This window comes from Dysidea avara, chromosome 15 (assembly GCF_963678975.1).
Source record: "Dysidea avara chromosome 15, odDysAvar1.4, whole genome shotgun sequence".
NCBI lineage: Eukaryota > Metazoa > Porifera > Demospongiae > Dictyoceratida > Dysideidae > Dysidea > Dysidea avara.
The window spans coordinates 923025-947319 of NC_089286.1; the positions used below are offsets into that span (position 1 = coordinate 923025).

The 24295-nt window shown below is 38.5% G+C and overlaps 4 protein-coding genes and 1 long non-coding RNA gene across 7 annotated transcripts in view; 3 read left to right on the plus strand and 2 right to left on the minus strand.

Annotated features, from left to right (window-relative positions):
* The window catches only part of LOC136245808 (uncharacterized), a 27162-nt gene extending 23590 nt beyond the window's left edge, over positions 1-3572 (plus strand). For both annotated transcript variants that reach the window (XM_066037281.1, XM_066037282.1), the window contains 3 exons: positions 3162-3298; positions 3364-3478; positions 3535-3572. The gene's annotated coding sequence lies outside the window, so the exon portion shown is untranslated. The remainder of the gene's footprint in view (positions 1-3161; positions 3299-3363; positions 3479-3534) is intronic.
* Positions 3573-3627: 55 nt separating this feature from the next.
* LOC136245811 (uncharacterized) lies at positions 3628-5760 on the plus strand. Its single transcript, XM_066037283.1, has 9 exons — positions 3628-3723; positions 3773-3948; positions 3994-4032; positions 4081-4119; positions 4167-4205; positions 4692-4708; positions 4756-4803; positions 4856-4901; positions 4952-5760. The coding sequence occupies exons 2-9, from the start codon at positions 3930-3932 to the stop codon at positions 5026-5028; spliced, it is 324 nt and encodes a 107-aa protein (XP_065893355.1). The 5' UTR covers positions 3628-3723; positions 3773-3929; the 3' UTR covers positions 5029-5760.
* LOC136245812 (uncharacterized) lies at positions 5406-6255 on the minus strand. Of its 2 annotated transcripts, none has more exons than XR_010696139.1 (5): positions 6034-6255; positions 5928-5984; positions 5688-5872; positions 5496-5637; positions 5406-5445 (listed from the first exon to the last, which is right to left on the minus strand). It is a non-coding gene; the product is annotated as an uncharacterized lncRNA (long non-coding RNA). The 2 variants fall into 2 exon arrangements; XR_010696140.1 differs by having other exon boundaries at positions 5924-5984.
* Positions 6256-10090: 3835 nt separating this feature from the next.
* On the minus strand, positions 10091-12370 carry LOC136245957 (zinc finger protein 862-like). The gene has a single exon (XM_066037410.1). It carries the CDS (start codon positions 12368-12370, stop codon positions 10091-10093), a length of 2280 nt encoding a protein of 759 aa, XP_065893482.1.
* Positions 12371-22380: 10010 nt separating this feature from the next.
* On the plus strand, positions 22381-23073 carry LOC136245960 (E3 SUMO-protein ligase ZBED1-like). The gene has a single exon (XM_066037412.1). The coding sequence runs from the start codon at positions 22381-22383 to the stop codon at positions 23071-23073; it is 693 nt and encodes a 230-aa protein (XP_065893484.1).
* Positions 23074-24295: the final 1222 nt, after the last annotated feature.

A 24295-nucleotide genomic window follows, 5' to 3' on the forward strand; every position in this document is an offset into this window, starting at 1 on the left:
TGGAAGTAGCTGCTTTAGTATATGCCCTAGAGCATTTTCAAGTGTACTTGTTAGGCAGTAAAGTCACTGTTTATACAGACCATCAGGCACTGGTATCATCTTTTATATCTTATCTGAAGAGCCAGACAAAGGATATCCTAGCAAGATGGTATTTGCGACTGTCGCAGTACTTGCCCTAGGTGACATTAGAGCACAAACCTGGAAGTGTGAACAGGGCAGCTGAAGCTCTCTCTCGAGCACCGGTTCCTGAAGTGTTACAGATGGAAGTTGTTGAGGAGGAACCAATCATGGATAAGATGAGGAAGGCACAGAGGAGTACAGTGAGTTGAATCAGTTGATTCAGTAGAGGAGAAGAGTCTCCCAGAGGACCCTACACGAGCAAGGAAGCTAGTGACACAGGTTCAAAAGTTATTTTCTTGTAGACGGGAGTTCTGTATTTTGAGAATGGTGATGCTGCTGGAAGGAGGCGTCTGGTAGTCCCAGCAAGCCTACACAAGAAAATGTTGTCAGAGCATCATGAAGCCATGTTCGCTGGTCATTTTGCTCCCAAGATGTATCGCCGGCTCAGTCAGTACTACTATTGGCCAGGCATGAGATCTGCTGTGTATAAGGTGTGTGAATCATGTGTAGTGTGTGCTTCCACTCAGGGTCAGGAACGGCGGAAGAAGCCTCCCTTGAAGTGTATTCCAGTTGGCGAACCGTTTGAGTGCTTGGGGAAGGATTTCAAGGAGATGGATGTGAGTGAGGATGGTAATAAGTACGAGTTAGTCTTTCAGGACTACCTCACTAAGTGGCCAGAAGTATTTGCTGTTAAGGACAGGACTGCCACTACACTGTCTAAGTGTCTTGCAGAGTTAGTGTGGAGGCATGGAGTTCCTGCCAAAATCATACATGATAGGGCAGCTGAGTTTCTTTCGGATGTACTTCAAGATACAGCAGCTATACTAGGATTGAAGCAGTTACCCACATCAGGAAACCACCCACAAACAGATGGATTGGTTGAACGTTTTAATCGTATGTTGAAGATGATGCTGGTGAAGTTAGTGGAAAAGTTGGTTAAGAACTGGGACAACCTGCTAGGTGCTGTGTTGTTGGCATACAGGACAAGCCCACACTCATCGACAGGAGAAACACCGTTTTTTCTAATGCATGGTCGTGACTGTCGCATTCTGACAGGAATGGATTTCTATGCTCCAGTGATGAACACCCAACTTTAGAATCAGAGTATGGTAAGGAGTTATGTAAGGAATTGAAGCAAGTGCGTGAAATGGCTAAACAGAACATTGGTAGAGCTCAGTTTGGGCAGAAGGTCCAGTAAGATAAGAGTGCTAGTGAGATTAAGATCACTGAGGGAGATCTAGCAATGTTAAAGGTAGAACCTAGATTTAAGCTTGATCGCACATTCAGAGGGTCATACCGTGTAACAGGAGTGACATCGACTTGTGCAACTATTGTTCCTATCAACACTTTGGATGGTGAAGTGATCAATGTGTCGTTACAGAGGTTATCAAGATGTAAGGGAGAACATTTGGGTACAGTTAGCCCATGGATGGGACATGGCAGAACGCACAAGCGAAGACAACTTAGAAGGAACAAGAGATCTCAGGATGGACCACAGGACTCTGAGTTTAGTAGTGTAATTCTTAATCTACCTTCAGGGACTACTACGAGGAGTGGTCGTCAGGTGAAGAAGCCTGCAAGATACTGTCGAACATTGAATAGCTTCCCTGAGGGTCAGCTTCTCAAAAGGGGGGAAGTTGTAGGGAAGTCACGCGATCCAGAGATGGGGGCACGTGACTGACCATGCTGTCCCAGGTGTTAGTAGTGTTATGATTGTACTAGGCAGGACATTATTCACGACTCGGTTTTTATTGTAATATTAGGCCCAGAATTGTTGTTTTGATGTGTGTCATCATATTAAGAGTCTATTGAGTCTAGTTTACAGTGGGTTCATATAGAGGTGTCGCGGCGAAGACACACCGCCACCCTTTACATAGAAACAAATCACCCTGTAGAGAGATCAGCTAGAAGGGGTCACCTTGTAGAGAGTTCAGTTACAAAGAAACCATCCTGTAGATAGTTCAGCTATATTTCAAGTCACCCAGTAGAGAGATCAGCTGCAAAAAATATCCAGTGGGGAATAATTGGCATGTAATAGCTGTTTTTGATTAGATTATATATAACACATTGGTAATCACAGTCAAAAAAATTCCTCTTTATCATTCAAAGTTCTATTTAATACACACCAAAGCTGTGCATGTGCTTTGTTGAAATCTTTTATTGAGGGCCAATGTTTTAGCTAATGTAAAATGCCCATTTACGCAAACCACAGCTGTTACTAAAGTGACTGCCAGTGCAAAACCATCTCGGGAGTTATAAAGTCCTTAGAGAATACAGTACTGCTACAAAATACTACAGTATTTAACCTGTTTTTAACAAAGGTATTACACAGTGTGATTAGTCTTAGATGAAAGGGTTCAACAGAGCACACTTGAAACCTGGTGTTGCATTAAATAGAGTGATTTAAGTTTTTGGTGACAATGATTACAAATAAAGTTGTAGGCAAATCCAAGGAAAGTAGCTTTTAATGCATACAATGGTTGGGTGCAATCTTAATTGATTTTTTTAGGTGTGTACCCTAATAGGTTCTGTTCCATTCTGGCTTATACCCACTAAGGATACAGAGGTATGCGAGCATTGTAGTTGCTGCAGTTGATGAAAAGGCATGTCTTGGGATGAAGCAATGCTGAACAGTGAAGAATTCAAGCCTATAACCTTAGCAATTATAGACTTATGCTTGTATGGAGGCAATAGCTAGTCAGTAGAACATTTGTTAAATAAGAAATTTCATAGCACCTAGAGGTGTACCGATAATCGGATCGGCTATAATATCGGCCACCAATATGGCAATTTTTACCAATATCGGTATCGGTATAGAACAGCAGGAGGACCGATATCGCTACCGATATTTATACAGTAGCAATAGTTTGCACATAAACGGATTGTGCGTTGGCAACAGTAAAATTCAATGTTACTGACACCACATAAATTTATCATGCACGCATAAAAGAATTGCATGACTATAGAAAGTTACTGTGTAACTCTATGGACATGTGCATGTGTTTAAAAATTCATTTCTATGTTCTACTTTAAACTTTAAGGGAAGCAAAGGAGATACTAGACCAGCGGTACAGAAGTCATGATAGCAGACCTGGCCAGTTTTCTAGTAAAGAGAGGGCTCCTGGTACTCCTTCATCTTCACCAGTACCACGCAATCCAGTGGAGTGGGCAGTCATGAGTACGTGCAGTACCTAAAATATACTGCCAATAGCTTTGTTTTGTTTTATTCTTATTATTCTTAAGGACATGCCTGAGCAGAAGTACCAGTGCCAGATCCTTTGGGTATATTTGATGTGCTGATATCTTGATATGTTGAATAAACCTCTAGGAGTCCATCTGGTGTGGTACCATCTAACGGGTAAGATAAAATAAAATTGTATGCCTGTAATAGTATAGATTGATCTTTTTGTACAGACATCCGATAATGGTTCACAATAATTTTACTAACAGGCAAGATAATTTCTTGTGTTTTACTAACAGTAGGCATCAAATTTTTTTGCAGAACACCACTTAGTGATAGTACAGAATTGAAGTAAAAGTATTAATTGTAACAAATTACGTATAATTGTAATTACCCAGGAATGAACAAAGGACCGTACAACGGTTCGTAACCATGCATATTAAGTAACTGACAGTGATATATTGATATTAGGAGCCAGGATACTGTAGGAGAGCAGCTTAGGTGTATCAGTAAAACATGTTGTTTTATATAATTACATTTACTTTTATTAAGCCAACAATGCACAAGGGATTCTAGAACTAGGTGAGTACTATTTCCCACAAATATAGGAGTACCGTTAGTTGGAGTAATGTGGAAACACCCACCCGGTAAGCAAGATTACTATATAATATTTCATTATTTCTCACAAATAGGAGTGCCATTACTCGGAGTAATACAGGAGCACCCATCCGGTAAGCAAGATGACTAAAGTATTTCATAATATTTTTTTCCAAATATAGGAGTGCCGTTAGTCGGAGTAATACAGGAGCACCCATCCAGTAAGCAAGACGACTAAAGTATTTCGTGATATTTTTTCCATATATAGGAGTGCCGTTATTCGGAGTAATACAGGAGTACCCATCCGGTAAGCAGGTAGCAATCTTTTTTTTATTTATATACTGTGTACTTCACAATGCTTCTATTTTGTCGAGCTGAGTGGGGAAATAGTCGGTGGGATATTCTTTTGAATGCATTTGTATTGTTAGAATTTCCTTTGACCCAACCAGTGCATTATGGCATACTATAGTGCAGTGGAACCTCTCAATAATAATGACAAAAAAAGTTAGACCCAGTCAAAGTAAAAACTCAGGGCAAACAGAATGGCTGAATATTCTTGGTCCCACCGTTTTATGTTTACCAATAGTTATAATGTAGTCTCTGCAGTCGTTCAACAGTGCTATAACACTTGCAGTGCCTTTGAACTCCCCATGCAGATTGGTATCACTCAGCCAATTATCAGTGAACCAAACTGTCCATAAGAGAGGTTCCACTAAATATGTACAATCTACTTAACATACGTTTACTGAGTTTGTGTTATTCTATTCTATATTAATCCAAACATTCTGGGCAGCATCATTCAATGTCTCCGTAAGTCATATATTGTCACAGATTAGTTCAATACGCTCATCTTGTAGGGCATTGCTGTTTTCATCTCAACAGCAAAGTTTTGGGCAGCATTTAAGGTATTATAAACCAGTCAGATTGAACATGTCGTATGGTTCATTTTGTTAACAGAGCATGGCTACCATTCAAGTAGTGCCAGTGTTTTACCATCAAACAGGTATTTATGTACTTGTAACTCTGCAACTTATCTCAGTATCTTTACTGTAGGTTTAATGCAAGTTGTCACTGATCTTTTGGAGGATGGTCAATATTCTGACAATGAAACCCCGTGGAATGATTACTGACTCATTTTTTATTTAAGTATTTCATTTGAAATTGTTAATTACTGAATTACATTAATCCTGAATAATTACGTTAAATGGAAAAGTAATCCTCGGATACGCATGGGAACGTTGATCATCAGAACGGAGATGTACTGGAATGCTGCTGCAGTTTCTCTACAATTGTCACGGAATTGCTCTACAATTGACACTTACTTATGCTGCCGCTGGAGCGGTTTTCCGTTCTTCAAAGTGTCCCATTTTTGTCGAAGGAACGGACAAAGGGGAAGTGTTGGAACGTCTAGGCGTCTTGCTACGAGTAAGTGTTATGAATGGACTGAAACTGATAGCGTAGCTTCGCTCTAGATTTTATGTGGAACTCTATACAAGGTGACTTCTTCTACAACTAAGACAAGTCTGATAAGACCAGGTCTCACAACCCTAAGTGGAGGCAAACATAATTCATATTCTGGATTATTTGGTGTACTTACAGGTGTTATCAGTGAGTCTAACCAGACATAAAACAGCCACTTAGTATGTGACTTTGTTGGGCTAACGTGTTACATAAGCTCACAAGAAGCATCTGATACATTGATAACCAAGTCCAAGAATCTTGTAATCACTAAAGTACAACTGAAACAAGACTAAATATAATATAATTTGCATACTCTCAGTGAACTTACTTTTGTTAGCAATACGAGCATGGTCAGTGAAATAAGGACAAACAAGACGGAACAGGTTCTTGAAAGCACTGAACTCATTTATAGTGCCAGACAAGGTAGCAGCCATCAGCTGTTGATAAAAAGTAGTGAAAAACATGAAGAAATGAGACCGGTTCCCAGAAGAAATGAGACCAGTTTCCACAAACCTAAACAAAGGCAAATATAAATTGTATACTGGACACTCTCAGTGTACTTACTTACAGATGTTAGCAATAAGAAGAATCTCCTAGGACTGAGACCAAGTCTGTAATTCCTACCCTATTGAAAAGAAAATGAATAAAAACCCAATCAGGCTTAATGCACTTACAGCTGTAAGTAATTAGAAGATGACGTTGGACAACTCCATGAAAAAAGAACAAAAGTGTCCACATATGGTCGCTACCAGATTCTTTAAAGGAAGCAGCTGCCATTGAAGGAAACTAACACTGCAGATGTTGTACACTGACAGCCTGTAGAACTAAGAGGTTCGACAAGAAATTGTACCTCTGAAGAGATAATATACAAAATCATAACAGCAGATCATGCATACTCTTACTGTTGCTGTGTCCACTCGTCATCTGCCATAAGCTGAGATAACATATAAAACATGTAATATGTACACAGCACTGAACACCAAAGTTAAATCATTTGCAGGTCATTGTCATACAATACACAATAAACAATTTAATACGGCTAAACCTATCGTACAAGCTATCATTTTAGTCTAATACTTACTCATCTAGAGCTGTTTTTGATTGTTGCCATCGAAGGAATTGTCCACTTGGCCGCGCCACTTCACCACTACAGCCAACAGGCCTGGGATGTACGAGGGGATGTACAGTTGTGGTCCATAACTATCATCGTGGCTCATTGGACAATGGCGCCGATCGCGCACACTCTTTCCGCGAGATACACCGTCATATCACTCACATTTACAATCTCTGATACAACAATAGCGACAAAGATGGCGACTTAATTGCATCTAATACGCATGCGCACACCACTGACCCCTCAATTTTAAACAAGCATTACTACGAACTTTTGCAGGTGTGCTAACTGAGCAAGAAAATCTAGATTTGTATGACTCTTAGATTGAATAAATATTTTTTCTGGTATTGTATGCTTTACTGACTGTACGAAAATGTGTGTGTATGAAATTATCACAACAAACTGAAGCTAGTTAGCTAGCTATAGTGATTAACAGAAGTGTAGCTACTTATTGTAAAATCATCATGACTTTGTTTGGTACAAAAAAAAACTTAAGTCACATGAGATGGTGAAGCTAAAAATGAGACAATAATGGCTGATCTGATGGTGAAGCTAAAAAGTTATCACATTTAGTTAAGTAAACAAAGCCATAGAATGTGTATTAAACTAAAGTATAATCTGTTTCCCATAATATATAAGATGGGGTTTTTACTAAAGTATAAGATAGTTAGTATAATGCAAGACTATACTGAGATTATTTGTACAGTTTAAGCCATTAGATATACCATCTTATATTCCTCTTTTTTCACAGTGCAATTCAAACTAGTAAATGCATTGGTAGCATCAACTAAGAGAATTCCCCAACCACTACGTAAGTTACAATGAGCCATATACAAGTCAATAACTGCGTAGATCACACCTTCTATGTCCGACTTTATGCCTGTAGAAGGTTAATCCAACACAGGACACCTCTAGATAAAAATGAGTAGCAATAAGATAGAATTTGATGTAAGACTATCCTGATTAAGCAAACTGCATGACGCTATCAGTCAATTAGTCAAATCTGAGATAATTAAGCAAGGTGGAAGTACAAAGAGGAGAAGAATTAGGGTAGTTTGGTGTCAGTCAGGGCCATAGCCAGACTTTTATCTGGGTAGGTTCTTTTAGAAGAAAAGTGGACCTTTTTATATGACATGTTTCAGATTATAATGGTATGCGCACCCAGCGTGTGAACTAGAGGGATTTGGGGGCATTTCCCCCCAGGAAATTTTTTTTGAAAGTAGATACTAAAAGGTTAAATTTAGTGGCATTCCAGTCAATAAAAATAACAATTTTTAGATAAGTTGAAGACCAGTCCATGGATGATATCTGGAAAATATCTCTATACTGCTACTGTAATTATACCATCTACACATGTGTCTGAATGTAATATATTGGAATGTCAAGTTGTTATATAAAGTGTGTTTGAAAAGCTCTGCATGGAGGGGCTTGTCCACCAAAATCTTATAGACAATCTACATGTAAATTAAGTAGCTTTTAAAAAAGAATGTAATTGTGACTGTTCTATTAAAGTGATTGTTCTATTAGAGTGGTTGACTGCTCTATTAGAGTATCTCGATCTTACATTGCATTTAATACAGTCACTGAATGAGTTACTCGGAGCAGTTAATTTAGCTTCTTATTAGACATTATTATATTATTATTATTAGTGGTATCTAGTAAACTGTAGCTAATGGACTTTTAATCCTGAAAATTTCGACTTGTATCAGACAAGTTGGAGCAATTACAAGCTCTTACAGAAGCAATAAAAATTCTCTCTGCTTTTTCAGTGCAATTATTTTCTGAACAACAAACATTTGGGTTTACAAATCAAGGATACATCTCAATGATGGTTCCAGTTGATGAGGTTTTCTACTACATACTAGTTTCTTGATCAAGGAAAACCTTTACATATGTCACGTAACAGTAAAGACTGTAAAGAATTGCCAATATCAGCTATGGGTGCCTAATCCAAACCATGACATCAGACAGTTCTACATTTCAGGTATGAGTGCTTATAGAATGGAATGAAGGAGGGTAGGAAAATAGCAATGAGGTACCAAATCCATACCATTGAACTGGTTTTACTCCTCTGGTATATTCAATGGATGGCAGATCAATGGTGACGCTTTATGACATATCAGACAACCTGTTACACTTTTACATACACCCTGCACCACTCAGGAATTTGAGCTGGGGCGGGGCAAGTAACTCACAGTCCTCTTGTGAGTTATTTAAACAAAATTAATGGTCTAAATTCTAATGTAGTAATCGAGAGATCCTGAGTTCTATTCCCCGTTAGGCCATTTAGATGTTGTTGCTTCCTTTAGCAAAATAACTTTATGTACCAGTCTACCCAGTTGTTAAATGGTGGCCTGGTGTCAATGTTAGCATGGCAGGACTGTTTTGAGGATTTATCAAATGTAAATCATTTCTTCAGATCCACCTTCTATGCTATACTGTCACATTTACTAGTTCAGATAAGGCCAGGCAGCAGTATGATTGGTGTGTAGGTAGGGTGTGATGGTTGATGAAACCCAGCCACTTCCATGTCATGTTTCAGCCATACATATGTTAGGATATTTGTAGCTTTAAATTATTTGGTTTAGCCACTTGGCTGTGCTACCTTATATTTGAAATATTAATTGTTAAGCAGTAATAAAAACTGATGATAAATGTTGCAACTGCATAAATAGCTAACATAGCATAGCTAACTAGACATCAATTCTCAAAGTCACATCATTCAGTGACTCTTAAAAGAGTTGACGTCTAGAACTATGCTGGTGACAGTGTTCTGTTATAGTCTATTGACTGTGGCGGGCTAGTTGTCACCCTCAAAACTCATTCTGTGTTTGAATGACCCTGATGGTGATCACTTGGACCGCAATCAAATTTAGTATACAGCGCTAATTCTGTAAATCAGGAGTGGATGTAGGATTTCAGTAGGGAGGTGCTAACAAAATCCTTCGTGTGAGGTTGTAACGCAGCGTCAACTTATCACCGAGCTTACCACCAAGCTTACCACTGATGCTCACAAGAAGTAGACCACTCGTTTCCTTTACAGTGCTTGAAATAGTATCAAATTTTTGTCCTGCGCAAATGTCTGAACAAAATCAATATTGACCTGTCAATACTGTTATGTGTTCTGCCACACTCACCAGCATGCGAAGGTGTTCTGCCACACTCACCAGCATGCGAAGCATGCTGCAAGCTAGGGGGTCTGGGGGCATCCCCCCCCCCCCCAGGAAAATTTTGAAAAAAGGTTCTTCTGAGATCACATCTGGAGCATTTTAGGTTATGTAACAAGTGAGTTTGATGATTTGCTATGACATTGTTCACCTTACCAAATAATATTGCTTTATACTGGAAATGATGGGCGCAAGAACATCTCTCTGACCGCTATTTCAGCTTTGTATTAATAATGTTAAGTTACCATTATTTTTTTATAATAATCTGAATCAATATTACTGTTACATTGTTGTGGTTACATGAGTATTAATTTACAATGATCAACCATTACATGAGTGATTATTAAATTATTTACAATGATTAACTGTTACATGGTATATAGTTATTACATGAGTGATAATTAAATTTACAATAATGTAAATGTTATTTTATTAATAAAAATGAATTATCTATTCAACAATTTCAAGGTCATCATCATCACTGCTACACATCCACTTGTCCCAGTCATCTAAGCAAAACAGTTCCTCTTCATCCTCAGAGGTATCAATATTGACAACGGCTTTTGTGCGTTTCTTGTGTGTTTCCTTGTGGGTAATCCTTCTTGCCTTTTCCCTCAGCCATAATTCTAATGCACCATCAGCCTGCCATTGTGCTAATGGAGGGCCTTCGACATGAATTCTTAGCAACTGATCAAGCGTGTCTTCTTTCAGGCTAGTGCGGTGACTAGTTTTTATCAACTTCAGCTGAGAGAAGATGCGTTCGAGTGCACCATTACCCACAGGAAGACAAAACAAAAGCTCGACTAGAGCTAGAATGTTGCTCCACTGCTTTGCCACTGGTGAATTAAAAAGTTTCCACCACACCTCTTTGTAGTTTGACATCAAATTCACATACTGCTTTGCATAGCCTACCATGTCTTCCCACTCATCTGTCAAAAGGGAGATGTCTACAGAAGCCTTCTCTAAAGGGACTTCAAACCTTTTTGAAACGGTTTCAATTGCGGAATTGGCAAATGAGGCTGATTCGCATCTCTCCCAGCCGTGAGTTGCCAAAATGGTTAATGCATCAGAGAGCAAATCTGTGTTTTGCGCTTTGAGGCGTTTTCTTAAACAGGCTTCCACAGCTTCGACCAGTGAGGGGTAGTTATTGTCAAGGTAAGTGAACCCTAATTCGTATCTCTTGACTACGACTCCCTGGTAGGTGAATGACCCATCAGGACCTTCTGTACCTCGAGATAATACCTTTTTCACTGAAGGTAATTCCTTCAATGGGGTGGTTTTAAGCTTATCCAATGCTTTCTTAGTTTTCATTAAACTATCAATGGCTTGGTAAACACAAACGTCAGCATTCTGCAATACTTTACAAAGAATAGCCACCGGTCTAAGCAAATCAATAAAAAATGCACACCCAAACAAAGCTTTAGCATCGGTCCACTGCTTAATATAGCCCTTTAGCTTCTGCTTTTCCACTGCCCGCACACTCGAGTCCTCAGTTAGAGCTATTAGATGACTGATATATGCTCCATATCGGTCTACTACTCTTTCTAAAGCACTCACTTTATGTGCAACAAACCGAGTACCACAGGCTCTTAAAGGCCGCTTCCCTCCTTTATGGGGGAGCTCTGAAGGATCTAAGCATTCTTTAAGACTTAGTACCACCTCTTCCAACTGACGAAGCTTCTTAGGTGATTTTTCATAAAGGTAATACAGCCTTAAAAGCAATTCGTCCACGCTTTCAAAGAAAGTAGACTTCAGGGCATCCTTTATGGCTAATTCGAGTCGATGAGATAGGCACCAATTAACAACCAACCATGGGAATTCCTTAGTTAGAAGCCCCTTTAACCCCCCGTCTGCTATGTTAACATTGGTGCCATCACAGCCAAACCCTATTAATTTAGACTTAGATTCCTCTAGGCCCATGTACTCTAAAGCATTCCCGAAAGCATTGTACAAGCCTTCAGCTGTGCCACATTTAAGATACCTGGTGGTAAAAAACCTATTCTGGATATGGACTTGACCATCCGTACGATATGGGTCGAGATAAAGAATCATGAAAAGTTTGTTTTCAATGTTCCCGGAGTCTGTGGTACCATCTGCTTGTAAACTAAAAAAGTGGCACTTCCCAATAGAAGAAATAAGACTTTCTGCTAGTTCACGGGCGATAAATTCAATAAAGGTAGCACAGGAATGGTCATTTTTGTAGCCTGATCCCAAATTTGTGCCATTCCTTTCTTCTAGCTCGCACAGACTTGTCATCTTAGTGAAAGCAAAGTTTTCTTTTGCCATCACATATGCAATGTCAAACTTTTTCTTAATGCTTACCTTGGCTGTTTCGCTCAGGCTGGCTTGAGCCATCGTCCTGGCGATCGGTGCGTATTCCATAATGCTACTGGCACTCTCCTTGGCCTGTAACCCCATCGCTCGTCGATGCATATCCGTCGCCGCGTGATCTTTGAATGTCGAAGCACGAACGTTGGGCGTCCCTTCAACGAAGGCTGACCTATAGTTTCGCATCGAAATGAGCTTCTCCTTGTACTTGCCGCAAACTTTACATTTCAGCATGGTCACGTGCTCTCGGTCGCCGCTCGCCGTTTCGTAATGCAGCCATCTCATCGTCTGCAGAGCCTTATCATTTTCGGATATCCACTTGTCCACTGTTCGTTTCGTAACCTTTCGCTTCTTTGCACCACCATCATCGTCTTCACCGCGTGTTCTCTTTTGTCCGGACATTTCTGTCGAATAAATAGAAACTTGTTCAGACATTACGTAATTTGTCCGGATAATGTCTGATTGTCGAACGTTATTTCGAGCACTGCTTTATAACCTTAGTGAAGACCAAAAAAAGTCACAATAATTCAATATCTCTAAGAAAATGTATAAATTAGCTCCATACGTTGCTACGCCGCTTCTGTGAATACCACGGATGAGGATAGATTTTTTACAACATCCCCTTTCCAACAAACAATCTACCGGAGAGGGAAATCCCCTATATAGTAAAATTTTGGAGGGGATGCTTCAGCACCCTCCCTAAATCTACCATTGGTAAATGCACTAATATTTTCAGTTATGTTATCAACTATTATTTATATACTATATTAAGTTGTCAAGTAAATTATAGAAAGTATAATACTACATACTTCTTATGCTTCATGTTTCCTGCTCTGAAATATTTAGCAGGCCAACTTGAATGTTGGAGTTCTAAGATGAAATTTCCTAATAGAGCATAGATATACATATGTGCAACTTCAGCCAAACAGAATTATAAACATTTTGTCAATAGTTTTAAACTTATACTACAGAATTTGATGACAGATCACATACTAGTCCAATACTGCCACAAGGTTTTCTTTTATACTTTTGTATATCTCAAGTTCAAAGGTTCTGATTATTCATCCAGAAATCAGATGTAACTTAAGATACTATTGGCATCTTAAGTTACTATAGTCTAGTCTCAGCTTCAACGTATAACAGATTGGTACCACCGATCTTAAGTATGTTACTTAGTAACTAAAGTTACTACAGACAATTTGAGTTGTCCATAGTACCTGGGCTACTCTGGGTATCGCCAATATTAACTTACTTAGTAACTAAAGTTACTACAGACAACTTAAGTTATCCATAGTACCAGGAGATTCCACCAATCTTATGTTACTTAGTAACTAAAGTTACTATGGACAACTTTAGTTATCCATAGTACCTGGGCTACCACCAATCTTGAGTTACTTAGTAACTAAAGTTACTATGGACAACTTTAGTTATCCATAGTACCTGGGCTACCACCAATCTTGAGTTACTTAGTAACTAAAGTTACTATGGACAACTTGTGTTATCCACAGTACCTGGGCTACCACATCGATATACTCTAATAGAACACTCAAATACTCTAATAGAGCAGTCAGATAGTTTCATGTTAACAATCTACAGCCAGCATCAGGGATTTAACTGCATGATTATCTGCAATTCTGAAATTGTACATCTTATACCAGTGTATCTTCTTCAAGTCTTTGAGCATTATTATCTACCTAACTTAGTAGCTATAGAGTAGTTACAGAATATTATTATAATACACTAATAATTAAATACACTTGAATTATTACTGTAAATAGCTATTCTAACCCTGCTGTAACTATTATATATGGCTATTAATAATTCGGACAAAACTACTTATAGCAGCATCTTGAAAACTAAGTGACTAGCCATAGATATATACTGAATGAGAATAATTAATAGGCTGGATACAAGAATAACAAAAAGAATAGGAGAATTTTTTGGGAAATTCTGGAAAGAATAATAGGTAAAATTTTGAGCATAATAGGTTCAGGCCTATACCACCAATCTTAAGTTACTTAGTAACTAAAATTACTATGGACAACTTGAGTTATCCACAGTACCTGGACTACCACCAATCTTAAGTTACTTAGTAACTAAAGTTACTATGGATAACTTGAGTTATCCATAGAGTTATCCATAGTACCTGGATTACCACCAATCTTAAGTTACTTAGTAACTAAAGTTACTATGGACAACTTGAGTTATCCATAGTACCTGGACTACCACCAATCTTAAGTTACTTAGTAACTAAAGTTACTATGGACAACTTGAGTTATCCATAGTACCTGGACTACCACCAATCTTAAGTTACTTAGTAACTAAAGTTACTATGGACAACTTGAGTTATCCATAGTACCTGGACTACCACCAATCTTAAGTTAGTTAGTAACTAAAGTTACTATGGACAACTTGAGTTATCCATAGTACCTGGACTACCATGCACCAATCTTAAGTTACTATAGACAACTTGAGTTATCCATAGTACCCGGACTACAACCAATCTTAAGTTACTATGGACAACTTGAGTTAACCATAGTACCTGGATTAAAAGAAAAGTTCTATAGTAACTGTCTAACTGAACAACTTAAGATACATGTAGTACCTGTGATACTGATATATGTAACATGTAAAGGTAAACAGATCACTTTAGTAATCATACCAGTTGAGATGTATTGGGAGTACAGATTATAATGAGTACAGTAAACAGAATTAAAGAACAAGTATTTGTGTTATTCACTTGTGTGCATAATTATACTGACATGGCTGCACCTTTGTGCAAGTTTAGCAAGCAGCAGTGGACTATATTATTGTTTCTTAGCTAAGCCTACAACAATCAGGTTAATCTACGTGTAGTCTTGGTGACTTTCTTGGAGTGGTAACACTGAAATCTGACTCCAAGCGTCGTCTACAAAGAGATTGAATATACTTACACACAGTATGTACAATGTCCAATAAATACATACTTTGTAGTGGAGACTCCTTCTTCAAGTGAAAACATGTATTCACTTAGTGAGACTCCATATATTGCCAACTTTTCAGCAAATTCTTCCCTTTTGGAGTGATTATTTGGTACTGCACACTTTTCAAACTGGTAAACCTTTAATAGTAAAGTAATATTCAACATCAATTTCTATTCTGCTTACAAGTTGTGTGTACACACATAATTTAGTTGTATACAATCTAAAGCAGTAAACAATTAAAACTGATTATGCACTATCATATCACAATATAGACAGTGTTTAATATTAATTTTGTTTTGTGCGCTATAATGTTGTTGCTTAATTTTTTATTAACAGAAGACTAGGACACTCCCCTCAGTATACGTTAACCTTATTTGCACTGACATTGCAACATAAAAATGGTGGTGATAGTGTGGGGACATTTTACACAGGGGTATTGGGAGATATGGTGTTTCGCTATGATAATGTTTATGTACCTGTACTGCAGTAAGGGGCAAGGTGAGCTACTTACAAGACAAATGAATGCAGTTTTGCATCCACATCACAACATTGGTGTGGTTTTGTCTGGTGAAGCTATGGATGAATATGTGTCACAGTCCCCACACTAACACCGCCATTTTGTCAGTTGTGACATCCGTCCATCATACAACTGTAAGGAATTTTACATTTAAGTAGAGATCACACAAAAAAGCAAAGAAACAAGGGAAGTTATCAACACCTGCAGCTGTCTAGTGCACATTTAATTCCTACTTCAGTCATTATTTACATCATTATAGAAATTAAATGTCCACTATCACTAGTATAGCTGTGAGTGCTGATGACCTCCATTGATTTCATTGCTTTTTGTTTCTATGATGACAGATCTCTACTCAAATATGAAATTTTAAAATTTTCCTTACACTCGTTTGTTTATTTTGTTGTTGTTGAAGTCACTGGTAGAGACTACATTCCTGTCAACTATAGGGCTGAGCGATATTTTCGTTTTAGCAATATATCAAGATATTTTGAAAGTATAACATTTTGTTATTAATAATTGTGATACCATGCCTGTACATTACTGTCACTTAAAACCATTTGTTATGCAGTACTTGGCTAAGAATTCTTGTAAGTCACAACCTGGTTACCCCTGCAGAAAGGTGTGAACACCATAACATAACCTCAAAGCATGTGTTACAATAACTGTTACTATAAACAAGGATGATAGTGGCTAGTTTGAGGGTAGGTATAAACAGTGGAACCAGGGACCCTGGGATCCAAATTTCGTGGAATTTTATATACTTCACAGTTTTATACAGTCTATACTTGTACTAGATACCTTTGTGAGTCACAGTGGCTAGTCTTGCATGGCCAGACCACTCTTTCTCTGTCACAGTGATCGTGGTGCCTTGTACAATGCCTAGAAATTATAAGTGCCTACTACCCTGAGGGGCTAGCTGAAGGGTCTGGACTGCTTAGCATTGGCCCTCAGCTCAAGCAGCTGGCATTTAGCAAGCCTTCATCTTCATGCACCCATGGTGTACTACATGATGTACTAAGTGTAAAGTCTTGGTCGAGGTATTCGTTATTAAGCTGATGGTGTAACTTGCAGTGATTGCTTCATTCTACCTGGAATACTTGTTTGCACAATGTTTCTAAACTGTAGTAGCTAGGCATTATAATAGACCAGTATGCTCATTGTGCAGCTAGCTGCAGATACGTTTTCAGAGGAGCTTATAATTTCTAATTAATATAAACATCGTGTGAGACACAGTGATGGAGAAAGGGTGGATTGGCCATGAAACATGACACACTTTGACTATCTAGCACAGGTATGGAATGTATAAAACTGTGAAGTATATAAAATCTAATCCAAAACAGCCAAGCTGTAAAAAAAGTGTGCGGCCCCAGAAAGGCTATGGTGAAAAAAGATATGAAATCCAAGGTGGCGGCCAAGAAATGGCTGTGATGATAGGTTAATGGTAAAAATTTTAATAACAACAATTCTGGTGAATTATTCTGCCGCTTGGTCAATTGGCACAAAAATCACCTGAATTGTCGTTACTAGAATTTTTACCATTAACCTACCATCACAGCCATTTCTTGGCCGCCACCTTGGATTTCACATCTTTTTTCACCATAGCCTTTCTGGGGCCGCACACTTTTTTTACAGCTTGGCTGTTTTGGATTAGATTTCATTTCTTTTTGTATTTGTATACCCCAAAGCCGGCCTATGGCCAGCTTTGGGACTTCTTTAACCTATGTTTTTTTTCTTTACTACAGGAAGAAGAAAAGATGAAGTACATGTACTTTAAATATTTTATCAGTAAATGTACAAATTATATATATGTGACCGGATTTACGAAAAGGGGTCTTCCACATACATCCAATTTACGACCTTTGGCAGTTCATAATGTCAGATAGGAAAATAGTATTGCCTTGAAATTTGGACAGTGATGAGTAACAACATAGGTTAATACATGAACAAAATTTCAGGTTAGTATCTTCTTTGAGCACAAAGGTATGGTCATTCAAGTTCATAGAATTGAATGTGTGTGGAAGACCCTTTTTCGTAAATCCGGTCACATATAATACATATGTGACCGGATTTGCGAAAAATGGCCTTCCACACATCCAATTTGCCAACTTTGACAATTGATAACTTCAGATTGGAAAGAGCTATTGCCTTGAAATTTGGGAAGTGGTGATTTCTTTGCAGCTGAACTCTCTACATGATGGTTTCTTTGTAGCTAAACTCTCTACAAGGTAATTTCTTCTAGCTGATCTCTCTACAGGGAGATTTGTTTGTAGCTGAACTATCTACAAGGTAACTTCTTCTAGCTGATTTCTCTACAGGGAGATTTCTTTGTAGCTGAACTCTCTACAAGGTAACTTCTTCTAGCTGAACTCCCTACATGGTGGTTTCTTTGTAGCTGAACTCTCTACAGGTGATTTGTTTGCAGCTAAACTCTCCACATGATGGTTTCTTTAAATCTGTGGCTGAACTCTCTACAAGGTAACTTCTTCTAGCTGATCTCTCTACAGGGTGATTTGTTTGTAGCTGAACTATCTACAAGATAATTTCTTCTAGCTGATCTCTCTACAGGGTGATTTGTTTGTAGCTGAATTCTGTACAGGTGATTTGTTGGCAGCTGAGCTCTTTACAGAATGTTTTCTTTGTAGCTGAACTCTCTACAAGGTAACTTCTTCTAACTAAACTCTCTACAGGGAGATTTGTTTACAGCTGAACTCTCTTCATGATGGTTTCTTTGTAGCTGAACTCTCTACAAGGTAACTTCTTCTAGCTGAACTCCCTACATGGTGGTTTCTTTGTAGCTGAACTCTCTACAAGGTGACTTCTTCTAGCTGATCTTTCTACAGGGTGATTTGTTTGTAGCTGAATTCTGTACAGGTAATTTGTTTGCAGCTGAGCTCTTTACAGAATGGTTTCTTTGTAGCTGAGCTCTCTACAAGGTAGTTTCTTCTAGCTGATGTCTCCACAAGGTCACTAGTTTGTAGCTGAACTTTCTACATGGTGGTGTCTTTGTAACTGAACTCTCTACAAGGTAACTTCTTCTAGCTGATCTTTCTACAGGGTGATTTGTTTGTGGCTGAACTCTCTACAAGGAAACTTCTTCTAGCTGATCTCTCTACAGGGAGATTGGTTTGTAGCTGAACTCTCTACAGGTGATTTGTTTGCAGCTGAACTCTCCACATGATGGTTTCTTTGTAGCTGAACTCTCTACAAGGTAACTTCTTCTAGCTGATCTCTCTACAGGGTGATTTGTTTGTAGCTGAATTCTGTACAGGTGATTTGTTTGCAGCTGAGCTCTTTACAGAATGGTTTCTATGTAGCTGAACTCTTTACAAGGTAATTTCTTCTAGCTGATGTCTCTACAGGGTCACTAGTTTGTAAACGAATTCTCTACATGGTGGTTTCTTTGTAACTGAACTCTCTACAAGGAAACTTCTCCTAGCTGATCTCTCTACAGGGAGATTTCTTTGTTGCTGAACTCTCTACAGGTGATTCGTTTGCAGCTGAACTCTCTACATGATGGTTTCTTTGTAGCTGAACTCTCTACAAGTTAACTTCTTCTATCTGATCTCTCTACAGGGTGATTTGTTTGTAGCTGAACTCTCTACATTGTGGTTTCTTTGTAGCTGAACTCTACAAGGTGATTTCTTCCAGCTGAATTATCTCTTTCTATTGTTGCATGAATTCCCTACAAGGTAACTTCTTCTAGCTGATCTCTCTACTGGGTGAATTGTTTGTGGCTGATCTCTCTACAGGGTGACTTGTTTGTAGCTGATCTCTATACAGGTTACTTGTTTCTAGCTGATTTCTTGAATTCTCTTCAGGGTGACTGCTCTATTAGGATGACTGCTCTATTAGAGTATCTCGATCTCGCACTTGCTATACCAAGTTAGATTTCGTGTTATAACTCCGTGGCTTTAAGTCTGATTCTTCTACACCATTGAAGAGCCTTTCTAAGATGATAACTCCATCTGTACAGCGATTTTCAAAGCATTACCCCAAGCGGTTTACCTGGTAGGCATGGCAAGCAGTCGTTTTTTATTAGCTAATCTCGATTGCGTAATTGTTACACACTGTTGGTTTTTTCGTTGTATCTTCCTGGTTTTTAGCTCGATTTCTTTCAAACCACAAAAGGTTTGAGGTTCAATAGTTAACCTATTCACCCACCGATTTTCAGCTTCTTCCCATACGCGGTTTACCCTGTAGGCGTGACAACATATTGGTGTTATTTTTAGTGAATAATCGCTCATAACTCTGCCTGTTTATCGTATTCCAGCCAAAGTTGGTACAGAGATGCGCCTTTATACCCCCCTTCTGTGTACCAAATTTCAAGGCGATCGGATATGGCGTTCGCGTTTTATAGCAGTTTTTGTAAGTGTGCGAAAAGGAAGAAAAATAAGAAGAAAAAAAAACGAAGAAACTAAGCCAATTTTTGAAGTCGCATATCTCGGGAACGTTTGAAGCGATTTCGCTCAAATTTGGGATGTGGTGTGCTGAAGGTGGAGGGAGTGTCCACAGCAAAAATCGTCTTGTTTCATCAAGGAAGCACAGAGCTACGGAGGTGCGAAAATTACGTTTTCTTTCTTCCTGTCAATATACTCACGGGTATTACGCACCGGCTTCTTGGGCCGCACGACACACTACCGTGTGTCTTGATGCCACAAAAAGTTGGGTCCCCGTGAGTTCGGGTCCACTGTTTACACTACCCCTAGTTTGATGCTACCTTTAAAGACATCCTGCAGGAATACTGAGCAATAAACTATGTATCACCAGTTATAATTGACTTATTTGTAAGTACCGTAAACTATTCAGTATCGGGAACAGTGGCTTGATACTAAAATGGCAGTATCGCTCAGCCCTACTGTCAACACCACAAACAAACAACTCTGATGCTTTGCATCATTAATTTTAGCAGGATGGCATAAGGTTCCCAGCATTGAAATATTTAATGTGAAGATGGTCCTGCACGTAGGGCAGGTACCAATGCTAGTTATGGATATTTACAAGTGCAGTATTTTTTAAAATGTAAGATTGTGATCAAATTGAATTTTAATTTCAATTTATTGAGTAAAGTATAGGCAATCATTAAGTGATTGGTGTTGTCCTTACTTGCTCAATTTTTTATTGTTGCATACGTACATTCAGTATCCAAAGTTGCATGGTGTATGAGGAGCGATTTAAAGCACATTAAAAAATAATTTGTATTATGTGCATGACACTGCAACTTTCAGCTGATGCTCCACGCTGTATCTCTTTCTTGACCAGTTTACCAAGACCTATAGCAATGATGTAACACAAACGTTAGAACTAATCTAGTAGGATTCACATCAAGTGTCTCATTCTAATTATTTTGCTATTAACATCATAACTCAGAAACTTGAAATCTAATCAGCATTTGATCACAAACACTGGGTATCCTATTGAAACATATATGTAAACTCTTTATCAACAAGCACTAGTAGGAAAAGACCAGCCACTTAAGACATTTACATATGCAAAAGACTTGTAGCCATTGTAAAATCATACATCATTAGCATACCTGCCAAAAGTTCATCTGTAATTGACACTTGTGCAATTTTATCCTGCAGGTCATCATAAATTGCAGCAAACTTTTCACACTTTTCTGGGAGTGTAAATGAATGACCAGAATCAACTTTCTTTATATCCATTAGTTTCTGAACTAAAAAACACAAAAGTAAAGGTTATAAAGACTAATAATAAAGAATTACAGTTGCAAAAAATTTGATCGGAACAAATGACCGACCAACGGCTACATTGATCGGTCAACAGCATCACTTGGTCGGAAAATGACCGAGGGCCGACCGTTATATTGTACTCTGCCTTGCCACGGTACACATTAATTTGAGACAGAAAAGTGCTGAATTTGTCATAAAGCCCTAGTAATCTATAAGTGAAAACAAATAATCTTTGAAAATAAATTTGTGAAAATCCTGAAATTTGTTGATCTGCGAAAATTATGTACCTTGAAAATCTGTATGTATATGGTATTCAGTTTTAAGTATGGATAACATTCGAGGATAACATGCATATTTAAATAGTTTGCTGATCGCTTGTAACCTCTGAGAAACTAATACTTGTACATTATGTAATGGACTCATGCATTGTGCAAGGGTGGAAAAGGCTGACTTGTTACTACATTAGGTGCTGAGGCACTAACATGACCAAGAACAATTCAGTTTAATGAACCTTATCCGAAATTACGTTGCAGACATAAAATGGCCACTGTAGTGTTGGGATGTTCGTAAAATCTGTATGGGCGACTATAGGAAGAAATTTTTGAATGACGATATCTCAGCTAAGACAGAAGATATTGAGCTCTAACTGGCAGGTATGGTTATAAATTAGCTGAAAGAATAGGAATCTAGAGTTGTTTTCAAAATCAACTGAAAATTGTATTTGTGACTGGATTGCGAAAAGGGGTCTTCCACACACATCCAATTTACCAACTTTGACTAGGGGTGGGCGGTATACCGGTATTTAGTTGTTGTGCAATATATTTTTAAAACCGATTAACTAAATATTTAACATTTAAAAATACCGCATACCGATATACCTAAAATACCGGAAATAACCGGTTCTCGAATGGTATACGTATTATTCCAACTGGTGCTAGTTGCTTGTACGGTATGGCAGAACTTGTTAATAAAACCAGAACGAAGAGTGTAGCATGGGATTGTTTCGGTTTAGAGAAAGGTGCTGATGGGAGAGTGGTTGACGATGGAAGTGCCGTTTGTCGTCTTTGTCGTAAACACGTGTTGGCTAAACATGGAAACACCTCGAATTTATTTTCACATTTAAAGAATAATCACTCAACAGTATACAAAGAGGCTATGGACGCAGTGAAAGCTAAGGAGGACTCCACTGAACAACGAGCAAGATGAGTTCCACCGGTTAATCAACCTACTTATCAAGAAGCGATGGTCCGCTCACAGCCATACAATCGGAAGGGAAAGAAATGGAAGGAACTAAGCGATTCTATTACTTATTTCATAGCCAAAGACTGCTTACCTATTAATACCGTCGAAGGTGCTGGCTTTAGAAAAATGGTTAAAACTTTTGATTCACACTACGACATTCCAAGTCGCAATAATATTTCAAGAATAGCTTTACCAAGCCTCCATGCCACCGTGAAGCAGCAAGTTAAGCAAGAAATTAGCTCAATAAGCCATTTTTCATCAACAACAGATATGTGGTCAAGTGTGGGGATGGTACCTTATATCAGTTACACCATACACTACATCAATGATGAATGGCAGCTGTGTAATAAGTGCTTACAGACCCAATACTTACCTGAGGATCACACAGGAGCTAATTTGGCAGAAGCAATGAAAGCAGCATTGGAGACTTGGAGCTTGGATGTTGTTAACCAAATTTGCATTACAACAGACAATGGTAGCAACATCATTTCTGCTGCGAGGATCTTAGACTGGCTAAGGCTTCCCTGTTTTGGCCACAACTTACACCTTGCTGTCACTAAATCTGTGCAAGATGACAGTCGATGCAGTCGGGCACTTGGTGTGTGTAGGAAAATTGTCAGTTCTTTTTCAATGAGCTGGAAGAGGAAAAGGGAACTGACAAAAGCTCAGATTAACTCAAGCAGCATTCCTTAGTTGCAGTAAGTAAGGCAAACATGTGAAGTATGTTTCAATGTTTGTACAAACATGTTTGTACAAATTAAAAAATGAAATATTTCTCTTACCTGTAGGACTGCCCTACCAGGTGGGGTTCAATGTCAAAAATGGTATCAAGAATTTTGGAACAGAAGGAGCCTATCAGATTAGTGCTGAGCAGTGACCGCACTACTAGCCATCTGGTACCTACTTGGCAGGACCTTGATGTTCTGGAATCAATTGATAGTGCAGTCTCACCACTGTCTGGCTTGACAGACATCTTATCAGGGGAGCAGTATGCTACAGTGTCAGCTGTCATCCCAATGCTGTATTTGTTGGAAAGTGACTTGCTGAAGGAAGGTGCTGAAGATACAGCATTAACTAGGGGGATATCAAGCATCGTATTGTTGATAACATCAAAGGCCGCTATAGCAGATTAAATGACACCGTGAATGAAATTCTTCAAGTAGCTACATTCTTAGATCCTCGCTTCAAGGTAAAATACTTTGAACATGTGCAAGAAGTTGAGTTGATGTCCATTAAGCAGAAAGTGACTGATGATGCTTTAGAAGTTTGCCACGAACTACAAGAAGTACAGCAGAATAGTTCTAGAGCAGAATCATCTAGAACACAAGAAGTTGCACACTCTTCTCTCCAGCCATCAGCCCCAAAGAAGAAACGTAACCTTGGAACTTTGTTCAAGGACTTTGAGTTTAGGATTAGAGAACAAGAACAAGAGCACGCTTCCCCTGTCAATCAAGAGGAGCAGCATAGACAGATTGTGATGAAGGAAATAGATGGATATCTGTCAGGACACAGGCTAGATTTTGAAGAGGATCCACTGATGTGGTGGAAAAGGCAGCAGTTTAACTTTCCAGTACTTGCAAAGCTTGCACAAAAGTATTTGTGTGTTTGTGCCACCAGTTCGGCATCAGAGAGGCTGTTTAGCACAGCAGGAAATGTTGTCTCACCGTTCAGAGCTACTATGAAACCTGACAAGGTTGATATGCTAGTCTTTTTATCAAAAAACTTGTAAGTTTTTCGGCATCTATAAAAGTATTAGCTTTTTATTGTACAACTTTTTGATGATGAAAGACTAGCTTATCAACCTTATAGAACTCATCAAGACAAATAATATTGTTAATTGTGATTGTATACAGTTTACAGTATGACATTATAATTGTAAAACTTGTTCAACTGCATTCCAAATCCTAAAAAGAAA

Excerpts from the sequence above, each read along its gene's own strand:
- LOC136245811 (XM_066037283.1), top strand. Across the intron at positions 4,033-4,080 it reads AATACAGGAGCACCCATCCG|GAGTGCCGTTAGTCGGAGTA; the intron begins GTAAGCAAGATG and ends TTCCAAATATAG. Across the intron at positions 4,804-4,855 it reads AGTTTTGGGCAGCATTTAAG|AGCATGGCTACCATTCAAGT; the intron begins GTATTATAAACC and ends TTTTGTTAACAG.
- LOC136245957 (XM_066037410.1), bottom strand. The coding sequence starts at position 12,370 with ATGTCCGGACAAAAGAGAACACGCGGTGAAGACGATGATGGTGGTGCA.
- LOC136245960 (XM_066037412.1), top strand. The coding sequence starts at position 22,381 with ATGGTCCGCTCACAGCCATACAATCGGAAGGGAAAGAAATGGAAGGAA.